The sequence below is a fragment of the Vipera berus genome (assembly GCF_964194415.1).
Source record: "Vipera berus genome assembly, chromosome: 2".
Classification (NCBI taxonomy): Eukaryota; Metazoa; Chordata; class Lepidosauria; order Squamata; family Viperidae; genus Vipera; species Vipera berus.
Window position 1 is genome coordinate 207,511,219 of NC_138203.1, and position 13,646 is coordinate 207,524,864.

General features: G+C 38.9%; 1 protein-coding gene and 1 long non-coding RNA gene across 2 annotated transcripts in view; one reads left to right on the forward strand and one right to left on the reverse strand.

The window, feature by feature from the left end:
- Positions 1–12,558, reverse strand: part of CAMK2A (calcium/calmodulin dependent protein kinase II alpha) — a gene marked incomplete at its 5' end in the record, with an annotated part of 178,698 nt that extends 166,140 nt beyond the window's left edge. The window contains one exon of the mRNA XM_081320536.1: positions 12,497–12,558. Coding sequence (XP_081176662.1) covers positions 12,497–12,558 — 62 coding nt within the window. The remainder of the gene's footprint in view (positions 1–12,496) is intronic.
- Positions 1–13,646, forward strand: part of LOC308663816 — a 43,358-nt gene that overhangs the window by 9,507 nt on the left and 20,205 nt on the right. The gene's annotated exons all lie outside the window — the stretch shown is intronic.

Here is a 13,646-nt window from a genome sequence, read left to right on the forward strand (position 1 = left end):
AGTCTGGGTTGCTGGAGAGCCATTAGCTGCTCCAGCTTACCACGTGATGCTACAATTGAGCCCAATACATAACACACACACCCTCCCCCCCCTGAGGCTCTTCCTTCCATACTCCTAAGAGGACTATTCTCTTCTGAAGCAGCTATCTGCAGAGAGAGAAGAAATAGCAATGGGTAGCAGCTAATTTACATAAAACCTCTCCTTCATACCAACTTCTCCCAGAGTTCCCTTTTTCTGTATGTTTTTTTCTGAAGAACTGCATGTCTTCACCACTGCCCACAGGGAGAAAAATGGAGCTGATTTATGTGGGCATTCACACCTCCCATCAACCTGATGTAAAAGATGGGCTTGAATGTTCTGCACCAGATGATCCGGTTACAAGTTATCAGACCTGAGAGAAGCATTAGGAAACTAAATATTTATGTGGTGTTGTGAGAATAATGCTGTGTTGGTTAGAAGATAGCTTATAGGTCATCTCATCAGCCCCCTTGCTCCACTAAGCAATCTCTAAACAGAAAGATGTGAGGAGAATGACTTCACAGGAGAACGAATAGCAGTATTTTTTATTTTTTTTACGGGGGACATTTAATGCTCAGGACTGATTCCCAAATGTCTTTGGAAGTGCTCCCTGTGGATAGGGAAGCTCCTGCTTATACTGATCAGCATATTCAGCAGTATCTCATTTCTGGGGTATGAGGAAGATATGAGGAAACTCTTCTGAGACAAGATATGGCATATTGTTTCATCCCCTCTCCTTCCCAACACACCTACCCAATGTTGGCCAAATTAGTTTGCCCTCCATGCAAGGCAGACATGTTCACACTCTCCACCCTTTTCACAAGCAGTAGAATTACAGTGAACAATTAACTCTTTGTGGCCTTTTCAGACAGCTCAAATTCTCCCTGAGGTAAACACTTCATGGCCATAACTGATTGTTTTATCACATTCTCAGTTGAGGCTACAACACTAAGTATATCATCCAAAATCCCTCTAGGAAGAGAGGTAATTCTTCTGAGATACGATGTAATCACTTCTTCATGTTCAATTATTCTTTGGGTATTTCTTTCCTAGGATAACTTACATCAGGGGTCCCCAACTTTGGCAACTTTAAGACCCATAGAATCTCAAATCTCAGAATTCTGGGAGTTGAAGTCCACGGGTCTTAAAGTTGCCAAGGCTGGGGACTCCTGGCTTACATGAAATAAATAAAACATAAGTGTATTTATTAAGTACTGTAACCAAATCAAACCATGTCTTGCAAAATAGAGCAAGTCAGAATTCCTTATTTTCTTAATCCAATCACATCTGAACACCACTTAACCTCATATCCTTTGGTTGAGTACACTGGTTTTCATACTGCCTCTGGCCCACCAGTCTTATCAACTCAATAGGCAGATGGGAACATTTTTGGTTTGGGGAATGGCACGAACATTCCATCTATTTTATTTTCTAAATTGCAAGACTCCTTCAAGGATTCAGGATAAAAGGAGAAAGTAGTAGTAGCAGCAACAAGGAAAACTTTTTTTCCCTTGTCCCCCTACTTTTGGACTATGGTAGCATAGTTCTGAGGAAGGCAACTCCACCATATGTGCAGAGTTATGACCCTCCCCCCTCAAAAGAGATATAGGCCCTCCCCCTTACAAAGGGGAATTGAAAGGCTGATATAGATCCTCCCCCCCCCCAAGTTGCAATAAAAATGAATCTTGTACAGATTAGCTGGATTGATAATCTCAATTGAAAAAGTGTTGGGAGGAAACAGCTATTGCCTTAACTTGCTATCGTGAACTAGGTCATTGTATGCTTTATTTAGGCACTTATATTGTATGAACACAACCAATCCTGATTCATTGATGCCATAATGGTAATGTACTGTGTGAATTTCAGCCAGACAGTTTTCTTATTTATTATGCGTTCCTTTAGCATGGATAGACAGATGAAGTCAACTTTTGTGCCCAGTTTGGCTCTTGGTAACACTCATGTGATTTCCCCAACAACAAGATAGATGGGGTTTGCCATTGCCTTGTTTCCAAGTTACTGTTTTTCAACTTCCAAGTAACTCTTCACCAAATTTCCTGCTGCCCAACCATCCAAACTCTAGCCAGGTTAACCCTGCTTAGCCTTTTTGAGCTCAGACATGGTTTGCTAAGTCTTGTCGTATTCTGCAGAAAAATAGAGGAAATAAAAATAGGCTCAAATGATTCTTAGCGGTACTTATGTTTTCCTTTTTTTTCCTAACCCTTGAAGAACTGCATCAAGGTGCTCAAAACCTGCAAGGCATTGTCGCTGATGATCTTCACTGCAAAAATTTAAAACAGAGGCAAGAGAGAGAGAGAGAGAGAGAGAGAGAGAGAGAGAGAGAGAGAGAGAGAGAGAGAGAGAGAGAGAGAGAGAGAGAGAGAGAGAGAGATATGCTGGCATCATTTTCTGCCAACCCAAGGGCAGGTGGAAAAGGCCCAAAGATCACAACTTCCTTGGGGAACTGGAGCTGTATTCCAAACATTTGGGAGGGTGCAATAGGTGAAGGGCTGTCGTGATTTTCAATACTGCCCTGTTTTACTTTGCTCAGTCTAGTACTTTTATCAATAAACTTGCTGTTCTTCTTATTAATTATTTCTGCCTTGTGATGGGAAGATAGGGGCTTCCTTTTGCTTTCAAACTCTGAGAGCTGGCAGATCCTTGTCATAGCAGCATCTTGGAAGCAAAAACCATTTTTCTACTCCCCTGTTCACACTTCACTTGTTGGCTCGGAGGCTGCCTGCCTGCCTCCCTTGCATTCCTCCTCCATGAAACCATTTTAAGAGTTTATCTCTTTGCTAGCAAGAAGTGTGGGTTGGGAATATTCCTTTTCTTCTTATTTTTAAACAAATCTCGGTTTTCCCCCTACATCTCTGGAATGAGGTGCCTGATTATATGGTGCCTCATGATAATTTCACTCAGCCTTTTCTTTCACCTGCCAGTGGGGGTGGATTCCAAGAACTCAGCAAGACTTATCCTATTCTTTCTCTTTCTCCCTTCTTTCCCCTGCTTGGATCTTTATGCACAACGGTTTGCTCTCTTCATTCCTTTCTATATTCTTCACTCTTTTCCTTTGTCCTTCTATTTCTCAGTAGGGGCTGAGTGACTGAGTACATTATGACAGTTATTAGGGAGAAAGCCATCAGCTCCTCTCCATCTTGGATTCCACAGTCTTAACCGAACCTCTTCCAAAAGAACCCAGTTTTTTTCCTTTTGCCAATGAAAAGAGGCTACTGGGACTTTGGCCATATTGTCAAATCTGAGGAATGGGGAAACAATGAATTCTGGGAAATTTGCCTTCTCATGCTGCAGGGGAAAAGAGGAGTGGGACAACCATTTAGATACACCCACTTCAATGCCAGGAGGCATTGCACTGAATAATGTGTTGTTACTTTTTCTCTGACGCTTAATTCTACGAGTCTGCACTGCGCAGAGAAATAAATCCAACTCTCACACTTAGTGGTTTTATGCAATCAAATCACAGTGAGGTAGCAAATTCAAATTAAGAGGGGTAGGTGCTATCACTAAAATGATAAAACAAATAAATACAAGCAATCGCTTATGTCCCAAAGGTGCTTTTCCATAAGGCAACTGGACTTCCTTTTTTCTCTTTGAAGACATTTCACTTCTCATCCAAAAAGGTTCTTCAGCTTTGACTGGATGGTAGGGAATAGAAGAATTTATATTGCTTGCTGACAGCTGTTCATTTGCATTCTTTTTAGAGAGTCATTGATGCCACCTGGAGGCTTCTCTGTGTCCTCTGAGTCACCTGAGTAGTGCAAATGGGAGTGGAGCCTTCTTGGAACCACTGAAAGGACTGTACTGTAGACTGGAGATGGATGAGGTCAGATCCCTCCCCCCTCCGCTGAGAGAGGGCTGCTCAATTTTGACATAGATGGCCTCTTTGACCCCTCTTTCAAACCAGCAGTCCTCTCTGTCCAAAATATGAACTTTGCTGTCTTTGAAAGAGTGGCCTTTGTCTTTTAAATGCAGATGGACTGCTGATCTTGTCCTGATGGGTTTGTTCTCCTATGTTGTGCCATTTGCACTACTGAGGTGACCTTGATGACGTAGATAAGCCTCCATGTGGCATCAATGACTCTCTAAAAGAATGCAAATGACCAGTCTTCAAAGAGAAAAAGGAAAGTCCAGTTGCCTCGTGGAAAAGCACCTTTGGGACAGTCATGACGTGGATTACTGAGAATCTCAGACATTAAGCAATCACATACAAACCATGGTCATACCAAGAATGTAAACATTGTCTTTCAACTAGAGTTTTAAATTATTGCAAAGTTCTTTCTACATAATAATGAGCAAGTACATAGCAGTTTGCATAATTAAGGTGTCCTTTGCTGGAAAGCAATGATCATGGCTTTTTTCTTTTTGGGGAGGCTAATTGATATTTAATATAAAAAAAGTCTTATATGGAGTTTAAAATAGACTTTTTACTTTTTTTTACAAATTACTGAAATCCATAGTAATCCATTGTGTGTTTAAAAATGACACAAATAATTTTCTGCAAGAAGTAAGTTCAAATGAAGGCTCGGGCAGGAAACGAAATGTAATTCAAATTGCAAATACAAAAGCAACCCTGTCCCTATGATCATGTTTCAAGCAGAAAGAACCAAGATCTTTGGTTTTCTTTCTCTCTCTTTTTTTAAGTGTAGCCAAACATGAAACCAAATTAAAGGAGATTGTCTCTGTTCATTTATTTTAATTCCTGTGACACATGAGTAATGGTAAAACATTGTAAAGGCGAGTCCTGTCTCATTCCCCTTTGAGCTTCTTTTTATGAGTCTCAGTAAGCAAGCGATGAGCCAGTAAAGATTGATTGAACTTTTATAAAGCTTTTGATAAGGATCTAAACAAAAACTTTCTGAACAAAGCTAGCAGTCTTGGCAAGGCTATTATCTAGCCAGTTTGCAGAAATTGGTTATTGCACACAGAAATCCTGGCCTCCTGTCTCTAGATCACTTCTGGCACTCCATTTACCCATGTTGCTCTCCCAATTCTAGATGACAACTTGTGGTACGGCACTGAAAAAAGCAACAACTGATCTCTCACAGCAGAAAAGTAAAGGTGGGCAGGAGGGCACACCAAAATGCCTGCCAAACACGATTGAACTGGTTCTAATACATTGACATAGAAAACTAAGGCAGTATTCAAGAATGATTGTGAGAATCAGTTGTTGCTTATTGTAGGCAATACCCCTACAGAAAGGTGAAAGGAGAGGATGCAGGGGAAGGGAATCAATGTGCCTTCTTGTTCTCTTTCTAATTTTATGTATAAAACTTGTTCTACTGCTGTGTATTGAAGTGTCCTTGAGAGATAACTGTTCATTCTTCTTCCTGTGTAGGAAAGGACAGCTCTGAGGTAAAAGCTAAGATGAAATGTTTGCATCTGAATCTCAGCAGAATTATTGGTATTCAGAATTTACTAGGTTGGACTAGACTTCTGGGACAGTATATTTCTAAATTCCAGGGCCACACCTACCTTGGAAATTATTTAGAAAAAAAGTACATTGGGTCTTGTATGAATGCAAGAAAAGCATCTTTCTGCTAATTGCTGAAGCAATGTCTAATTGCTTCAGTTTATGAGTTGCATTAATTTTAACGAGTCAACTCCTTAAAGCAGCAACCCCCTTCTCTCCATTTTTAGGCTCACATGGAAGACTGAGAAAATATATGGCTGAAAAAAGAATTACTACATAAGACAATGTTAGTGTATCCTAATAATTTCAAAGTATGCTCAGCTCAATTATTTACAAAGAAAAAGAGAATCGCCCTACTCAGGAATAGAAACAGTAAGGGGAATATATCATTGGCTACATAGAACAGTTTAGGATAGCTGCTAACAAACAGAAGAGGCTCACAGCGTATGATAACAGATTCAAAATCTGCAATGGCATATAAATAAAAAAATAAGCAGTTCTCTGGTCATCTATAGTAACCTAAGAGAATTTTGGCTAAAATAGTTTTCTTGATTGCTACATGTTCAACAGAAGGCTACAGACAGATAAACCACCTTGTATTCAAAGACCCCCTATTGCCTACTTCAAGTAGGGAGGGTTGCCAAGCTTCTGAATGTGGGTCTGGAAACACAATATGCCAAAGTGCTTCAGCAGCTGTTTTGATGTGTTGTTTTCTACTAGAGGAAAAAACTCTCCACTATTCTTTTGCCATTTGAAAATTGTCTTCTTTCAGGTCTGTTGGGATCTGACCCAAAGCATTTTCTAGGACTGGGCAGTAGCCCGTGGTGACTACCCTGAGGAGTCAGGACAATTATTAGCATCTAGCAAAGAAAGCATTCAGTTCAATATTTGGAAGAGGATTTTAAAGTGGCTCACAATTAACTAAACAGAAGGATGGAAAGTAATCAAACTTCCCGATAATTTAAATTATTAAACAACTGTGATGAAATCCCAAGGTATATCTTTAGATTGGATAAATCAGCCATAAAATTTAAATAGCAGTTTAGTGATAACAGTGTAATATATATTGAGACAAAATATATTATCTTCAAATATGTACAAATGGAGTCTGAAATGATAGATCTTGGGATTGTGGCGGACGGTGTGTGACAACTGTGCAAAAATACAAATTACACCCCAGAAATAATTAAGCCAAGTGTGCACCTTTATGTAAAACTACTACATGTGGAATATCATGCAGAGATGTGGTTCACTGTTGGGCTAGAAAAAGTGAAAGAAAAGCTATCAAAATGAAAAAGGGATGGGTTACGTCATCAATGAGAAAAATTATGCCAAGGCACTAGTGTTATTAGATTAATGAATATTCTCCCCCATTTTAGTGTGTGTATGTATGTGTAAACATTTATTTCTTTATTCATTTGTATCCTGCCTTTATTATTTTTACAAGTAACTCAAGGTGGTGAATATATCCAACACACATTCCTCCTATTTTCCCCACAACAACCCTGTGAGGTGAGTTGGGCTGAGAGAGACTGACTGGCTCAAATTCACCCATTGACTTACGTGACTAAGGTGGGACTTAACTCGTGATCTTCTGCTTTCTAGCCTGGTATCTTAACTGTTTAAAAAACATTTGAAACCTTGCCCAGAAACTTGGAGATTCCACAATAATAATTCATGCCCGCATTATCGCACAATTAAATCACTGCAACATGTTTTACTTAGGGCTGCTTTTAAAGACCACTGGAAAGCTGCAATTTGTACAAAATAAAACGGCTTAAGTGCTGCCAATAGGCTTTCGAGTGCAATTTGAAGTGCTGAGTTTGCCTATAAAGCCATTTGTATTTTGTGCCAAAGTATCCTGTACCTTTACCTTTACTATCCTGTAATAGGAGATGAGCAGGTAGAGCCCAAGGGCAAGTTAAAACACATCATCAGTTGAGAATCCTTACTTTCCCACAAGAGACTTAAGTCCAGCTCCCCATGAATTCCATTGACTCTTATCTAGCGTCAATTTGGTTTGACCAGCTTCTACCAACCTAGCAGTTCAAAAGCACATAAAAATGCAAGTAGAAAAATAGGGACCACTACGGTGGGAAGGTAACAGCGTTCCATGCGCCTTTGGCGTCCAGTCATGCCAGCCACATGACCACGGAGATGTCCTCGGACAAGCGCTGGCTCTTTGGCTTTGAAACGGAGATGAGCACCGGCCCCTAGAGTCGGAAACAACTAGCACGCATGTGCGGGGGAACCTTTACCTTTACCTTTTAATAAACATTTAGTGCCTTGAACTCGACTTCTGACATTAATATGATATAATAATGGCGAAATCAAATTGGCACCAGATAAGGGTCAACAGAATTTGCGGGTGGCTGGATTTAGGTCTCTTATGGGAAAATAAGGACTCTAAACTGATGATGTGTTTAACCCTGTCTTTGGGCTTTGCCTGCTCATCTCCTCCAGGACTGCATTTTCCCATTACAACTGATGTACTGGAGCATAGCAGGAAAAACTCTTGAGGATTTAGCATTTTCATAAGGTTGGGTGGGTTTGGGTGTGTATATTCAAAGCCCCAAGAGGTGTATTTTTCTATAATGGCTTCAACATTGTAGAACAGTCCCTTGCTTCCAATTAAAAACTGAATTGAGCCAGAAGCTTTTGGTTGTTGATATCATCCTTCTGATGTTGGTTAGTTTCTTATTGTGTATTTGTGTGTGTGTGGGGGGGGAATAAGCTAGCATGAATTATGGGAATAGTGAGGTTGATTATAACTTAGGTTTTGCTAGTATGTGTTTGCTGCATGATCTTAGCATGGAGAGTTTAGTGTTGGGGTGTTGCTGTTGTTTTAGTATTCTTGCACATATGTTATTAAATATGTTATATTTTGTTTTTATTGTATGCTGCCATGGGTCTCATAGAATTGGCAGCAAAAGAATGAATAAATTTGGGACTTTATTATCCTTAGAACTATTTTTGTTCAATTCAATAATAACTATTCCCCCTTATATGAAATCCAGTGTATAAATTTGTACTATGCACACAACACATTTGGGCTTCTCATTCCTGTTTTTGCCTTGTGACAAAAACATATGAGCATTCTCACAGAAGTATGAATGAAGCATTGGCAGGGATAAGTTAATTTTAAAAAGCAAGAAAAGAATTACTACTGTTTTCTGCTGTTATATGGCTTTTTATGAGAACCTAGTTGGTCACCATGGAAATCAAGATCCTGGACTGGTTTTGCCCAATCTAGCAAGATCCTTATGTTCTTACAGTAAATTTATTATTGATTTCCTGGGATGAAAATCCTATTGTCAGGAACATTAGCTTAGCTAGTGGCAACAGCTGGAAATTAATGATAGGTTATTCAGAATTCTCTAATTATCCTGAGTTTGTGTGAACTGCTTTAGAACCATTGGGAACTCATTTTGTATGAGTCTAGATAGTTGAACAAATGAATGTAATCATATTTCAATATTATAAGAAGCTGTAAATTTACAGCTGGAAAGGATCCAGTGAGTCATTGAGTACAGCCTGTTGACCTGAGGATATTTTCCTCATTGCTCTGGGACTGTTTAACACAGAAAAACAAGATTTTAAAAGTGTAAATAATTCATTTAGCAAGAGAGATTTCTAACATGAGTCTATGGGGCTATTAATATAGTTTAATGCTACATGCTAATCTGTAGGAGATTTGGATTTGTTGTGATCACCTTTCTGGCTTCTAAAATAAGGCATCATATTTACTCAATGTATCTCTTGTTTTTCCCCTAATCTTTCTCTGAGAAATCTCTATTTGAAGCTGTATTACTTATCCAGTATAGGTAATTTTAGTGCAAGAATGATTGCCTTGAAAGAGCATTCTTAAAGATTAATTTGATGTTGTCTTGACACATTTGACACAGTCATGTAAATAATAGCATTCTATCCATTCTAACTGAACCCTACCTTTACTTTTGTTACATAAAACATTGAGATAATGCCTTTCAGATCTGATACAACACCATTTGGTATAACGTGAATATACTGAAAACTTCTCCAGTTATTAAAACTCCAACGCAAGACATTTTAAAAGAAAAAATTAAGCAGTGCAAAATTTACCTTTTCTCAAGATCATTTTAGAAAGCCTTTTCCCCCTTTGGCCATATAAAAAAAATCAATTGGAAAACCTTTTTAATTAATCCATATGTTTAATTGATGATAAATAGAAATGTTTATTTTATTTCATTTAATTTAGATCAATCTTTCAATACACAGCCAATTTATAAATAGAATTGCTGAATGAAAATATTTTCCATGATAAATACTTTGTACAGCAGAAGAACCTGGGAAGATATTAACTCAATCTGTTTTTCCCCGTTTTCCCAATTATAAATTTAGAACATTATTTTACTTTCTCAACCTCAAATGTATTTGTCTTATATAACATAAAGAGCTGCATTGCCAGCTTCTTTGAGCACCCTGAAAATATAGCATATGACTATAGGCAATTTTATCCAACCTGGTGTATGTATATTAACCATGCTGTTTTTTAGTTATAGGAGTTGTGGTCCAACAGTACAAAAGACAACTGGCAGGGGAAAGTTGCCCTATATCCAGTTATGTCATAGGCATCCACAGTAGCTAGGTTTCATCAAAATGACAGCACAAGCATTGTGACATCATGATGCACGTTCCATATCATATGCTTGCAGTGACATACTCCAAGTATATAAGAGGCACAGCATCAGCCATTGCATACATTACATTATTTGCTCCCTTCCCCCATCCCCACTGACATCACAGAGGTATCTACTAAGGATTTGGGTAGTTACAATAAAATTGAATAATATGTGAACCAGTAGCTAGATGACATTAAGAAGACCAAAGGGCAATGAGATATTCAGGGCAATAGATGCACAGTGCTTAGGTGCACATCTGCAAAGATAGAGTCTTCCTCATGCAACTTGATACACACACACACACACACACACATCATAAACAGCAACATTTCATTGCCATGAAAACATCTGACCATGGTTCTTCCATGGCAATAACATTCTTCTTTTGCTTCTCCAACCCCAACCTGTGCTAGAGTAGAGAGAGAGAAAAATAGAAGCTACACCACACCCTGTTGTCCATATATATTCCTGAGTGAATTAATAGAGAGTGAATGAGGATCCAAGCAAAAAGAGAGACAAAACAAAACACAAATGATATTAACACTTTGGTGGCCACCAAAGAACAGTGACTTTTTGAATCACTATTGCAGTACTCAAAATGCTGCCCACTTTTTTCTTCCTGAGCCATGCGCCATTGAAATATTGCTCTCTCACACACACTCTTCTGTACATTGTGCAGAGTTCCTGACCAAATCACCCTTGCAAGTGATATTCTATAGGAGAGTTAGTCCACATTTTAGAAATCACCTGACAAACTAAGCTTGACTTATTAAAGAAAAAATGCTTGGTAGTGCCTGTTAAGGATTGGAATGAAATATATGTCTCCATTTATTGCAGAGACCTGCTCATTGACTCATCTACCAGCCACTCCTGCATGATTTAATCACCAAAATATGTGAATATAAATATAAGATTTGGAGAAACACGTAACCCAGTAACATGTCAACCATTTGATTGTCTCAACTTTTACAAAGTTGACTTTTATTGAATTTGCCACACTTTATCTCTGCCCTTTATTTACATTGACATGTGCTAATAAAGGAATTAAATGTCCTTGCCTCTGTAGGATGCACCTTTGTCCTAAATATTTCTTTTCCAATTTGGTTCGTTGTATAATTGCATATGCTTAAGTACTTCCACACAAATGCGGATTAGGATGCAAAATAGCAATGTGGCTTCTTAGAGAAACAGTAATGCCAGTAAACAGATGTATTCACATATTCAAATCAAAATGCATATTTACATAACATTTTGCAAATATAAAAAAATGAAAACATACAACAGAGAAGTTGAAACAAAGGAATACATTTATAGATGCACAGTGAAGATAGCAAATACACCAGAGCATACATACATGATTCCAAAAAAAGTACACAAACATTCAGGCATCATTTACAGGGTTAGAAATCCTGCCAATATTGAAAATAGAACATAAAGAATTATTTTCTTCAGCATTCTAAAGATGCACTATAAAGAATGAAATACATATAATCCCACTCTCCCTGATGCTATACATAGCTCTTGATTGGCTTTCCAGAAATTTAATTAAATAAAGTGACTTTGTACTTGCTTCACTGAGAGTAAACAATATTGTAATACAAACTCAAGCATATTCTTATGCACAAAGATATATGCTTGGACAAACATGTACAAACTAACAGTACAACAGAAGCTTGTGTAATTGTCCATGCAAAAACATGGCTAGAAATATGCAAAACTAAACATAGACCCATCTGTTTGTTGCAGTGTTGCAGCACCCAAATAACATGCTCTCTTGCACTGACTTGGGGTGCTTTTACCCAGGTATTTCAAGGCGGCTGTATCATTATCTCACAAGAAATAGGGTTTTAGAAAAATAAGCAATGGGACGGGTGTTTGCCATTCCCAGGGAAGAGAGTGTCATCCTTGGGAAGTTGCTCTTGCTAGGTCAATGAAGCATAAACTTCTCCCAAATTCACAACACGACAGAATTGTTTTACAGGAACATAGATCCTTTGTCTTCTCTGGCTGGGACAGCTCAGAACTACCGGCTATAACCAACAAGCATATGTCCCTATTTCCAATAAGTGAACAGTGTCAGCAAGCAGTTGTAATCTTCCCATGCTTATTTCTACTGCCTTAATTTTAACAGCAGGCTGGTAATGTTTGCCAGCTCCCTGATTTTTTTTTTCACTCCTCGTGCACTCTTTCTGCTCTCTTTAGTGCGTGCATTTCCCTGCTTTCCTATGAGTTTGTGATTGTTGTTCACTCCATTGCCTTGTCTTTTGCCTTGAGATAAGCTGCACTTATTCTGATCAAGGTTTCTAACCACCCCCATTTCTGCACAACCCAACATTTCCTATTAAACACATTTGTTGTTGTTTTCCCCCCAGATCTCTCTCAAACTTACTTCCCCAGCTCTTCAAAGAGCTGATATTCTTCTGTAAACCGGTTGCAGGTGATGGTTGCCATCCTGGATGGTGACTGTCTCTCCTGGCGTGAAGTTTAACACTGGGCACCGTTTCTGCCTTGAGCACACGAGTTCTCCTTTTGCTCCTTGCTCCTAGTGCTGTTTGCCTCTCGGAGGTAAATAAGTGAATATGTATGATTGACAAGCCTGGAGATAATGATGAGGGCAATTTGTCTTCTCAGTCTCCCAAGCCTTCGTCAGCATCCAGTTCTCCATAGCAACCACCTCCGGAACGCCCTGGTTCTGTTGCCCGGGTAACTACTTCCCAAACACCTGCTTTGCTTGCCGCTTCTGCAGCTCTCTTACGCCCTGAGTCTGTGAGTGGGGAAGCTGCATCTTGAGCCGGAGAAGAGGTGGCTTGAAGGAAAAGGCTTTTGGAAACAGTGAGCCAACGAAAATCAATATTAAAATAGAATTAGTTCACACAAATAAGAATTAATTAGGTCAAAAAGATTACTATGGAAACTGCAGCTTCCACATTACAGGATGGTATTCAGAAAGACAGGATGTTGTTGCCCTGGTAACTGCATCTTTTACTCCAGAAAGACAGGTGTTGCTGTGTTTCCTGGCAACTACAATAGTTCTAAGGTTTAAGGAAACATGATGCTACCTTCAGTCACAGCTTCTTAGGAAAAATGGGATAAGGGCTGCTTCTGCAGCTTCGTTTTGGTATAACTCGGGGTAATTAGAAGTGAATTCTTTTAAAGATCTTATAGTGATTCTGTGCTTTGGGAATAAATGAAATACAGCAGAAAGTATCAGTGTTTCTCAAATTTCAATAGGGGGAGCAGCTAAAACTAAAGTTGATCTAGACTCTGAAAAATCTTCTGGAACGCAGCTACCGAGCTTTATTCCCAATGGAGTATCTGGCCCAGATTTCTTGCACTTTGTGTTTTGGCACTTGTTTTGTTTTTGAATCGCTCCATGAGAAAGAGTTCATGATGCACTTGTTAGTTAGATGCAGCTGCTATTACGGAAAAGAACCCAGATGGAAAGACATACTGTCTAGCAGACATCAGTCTCTAAGTGGGAGTGATTGTGGATTATGGCTTAGTTAAGGATCCTGAATAGCATGTAACACATTGATAGT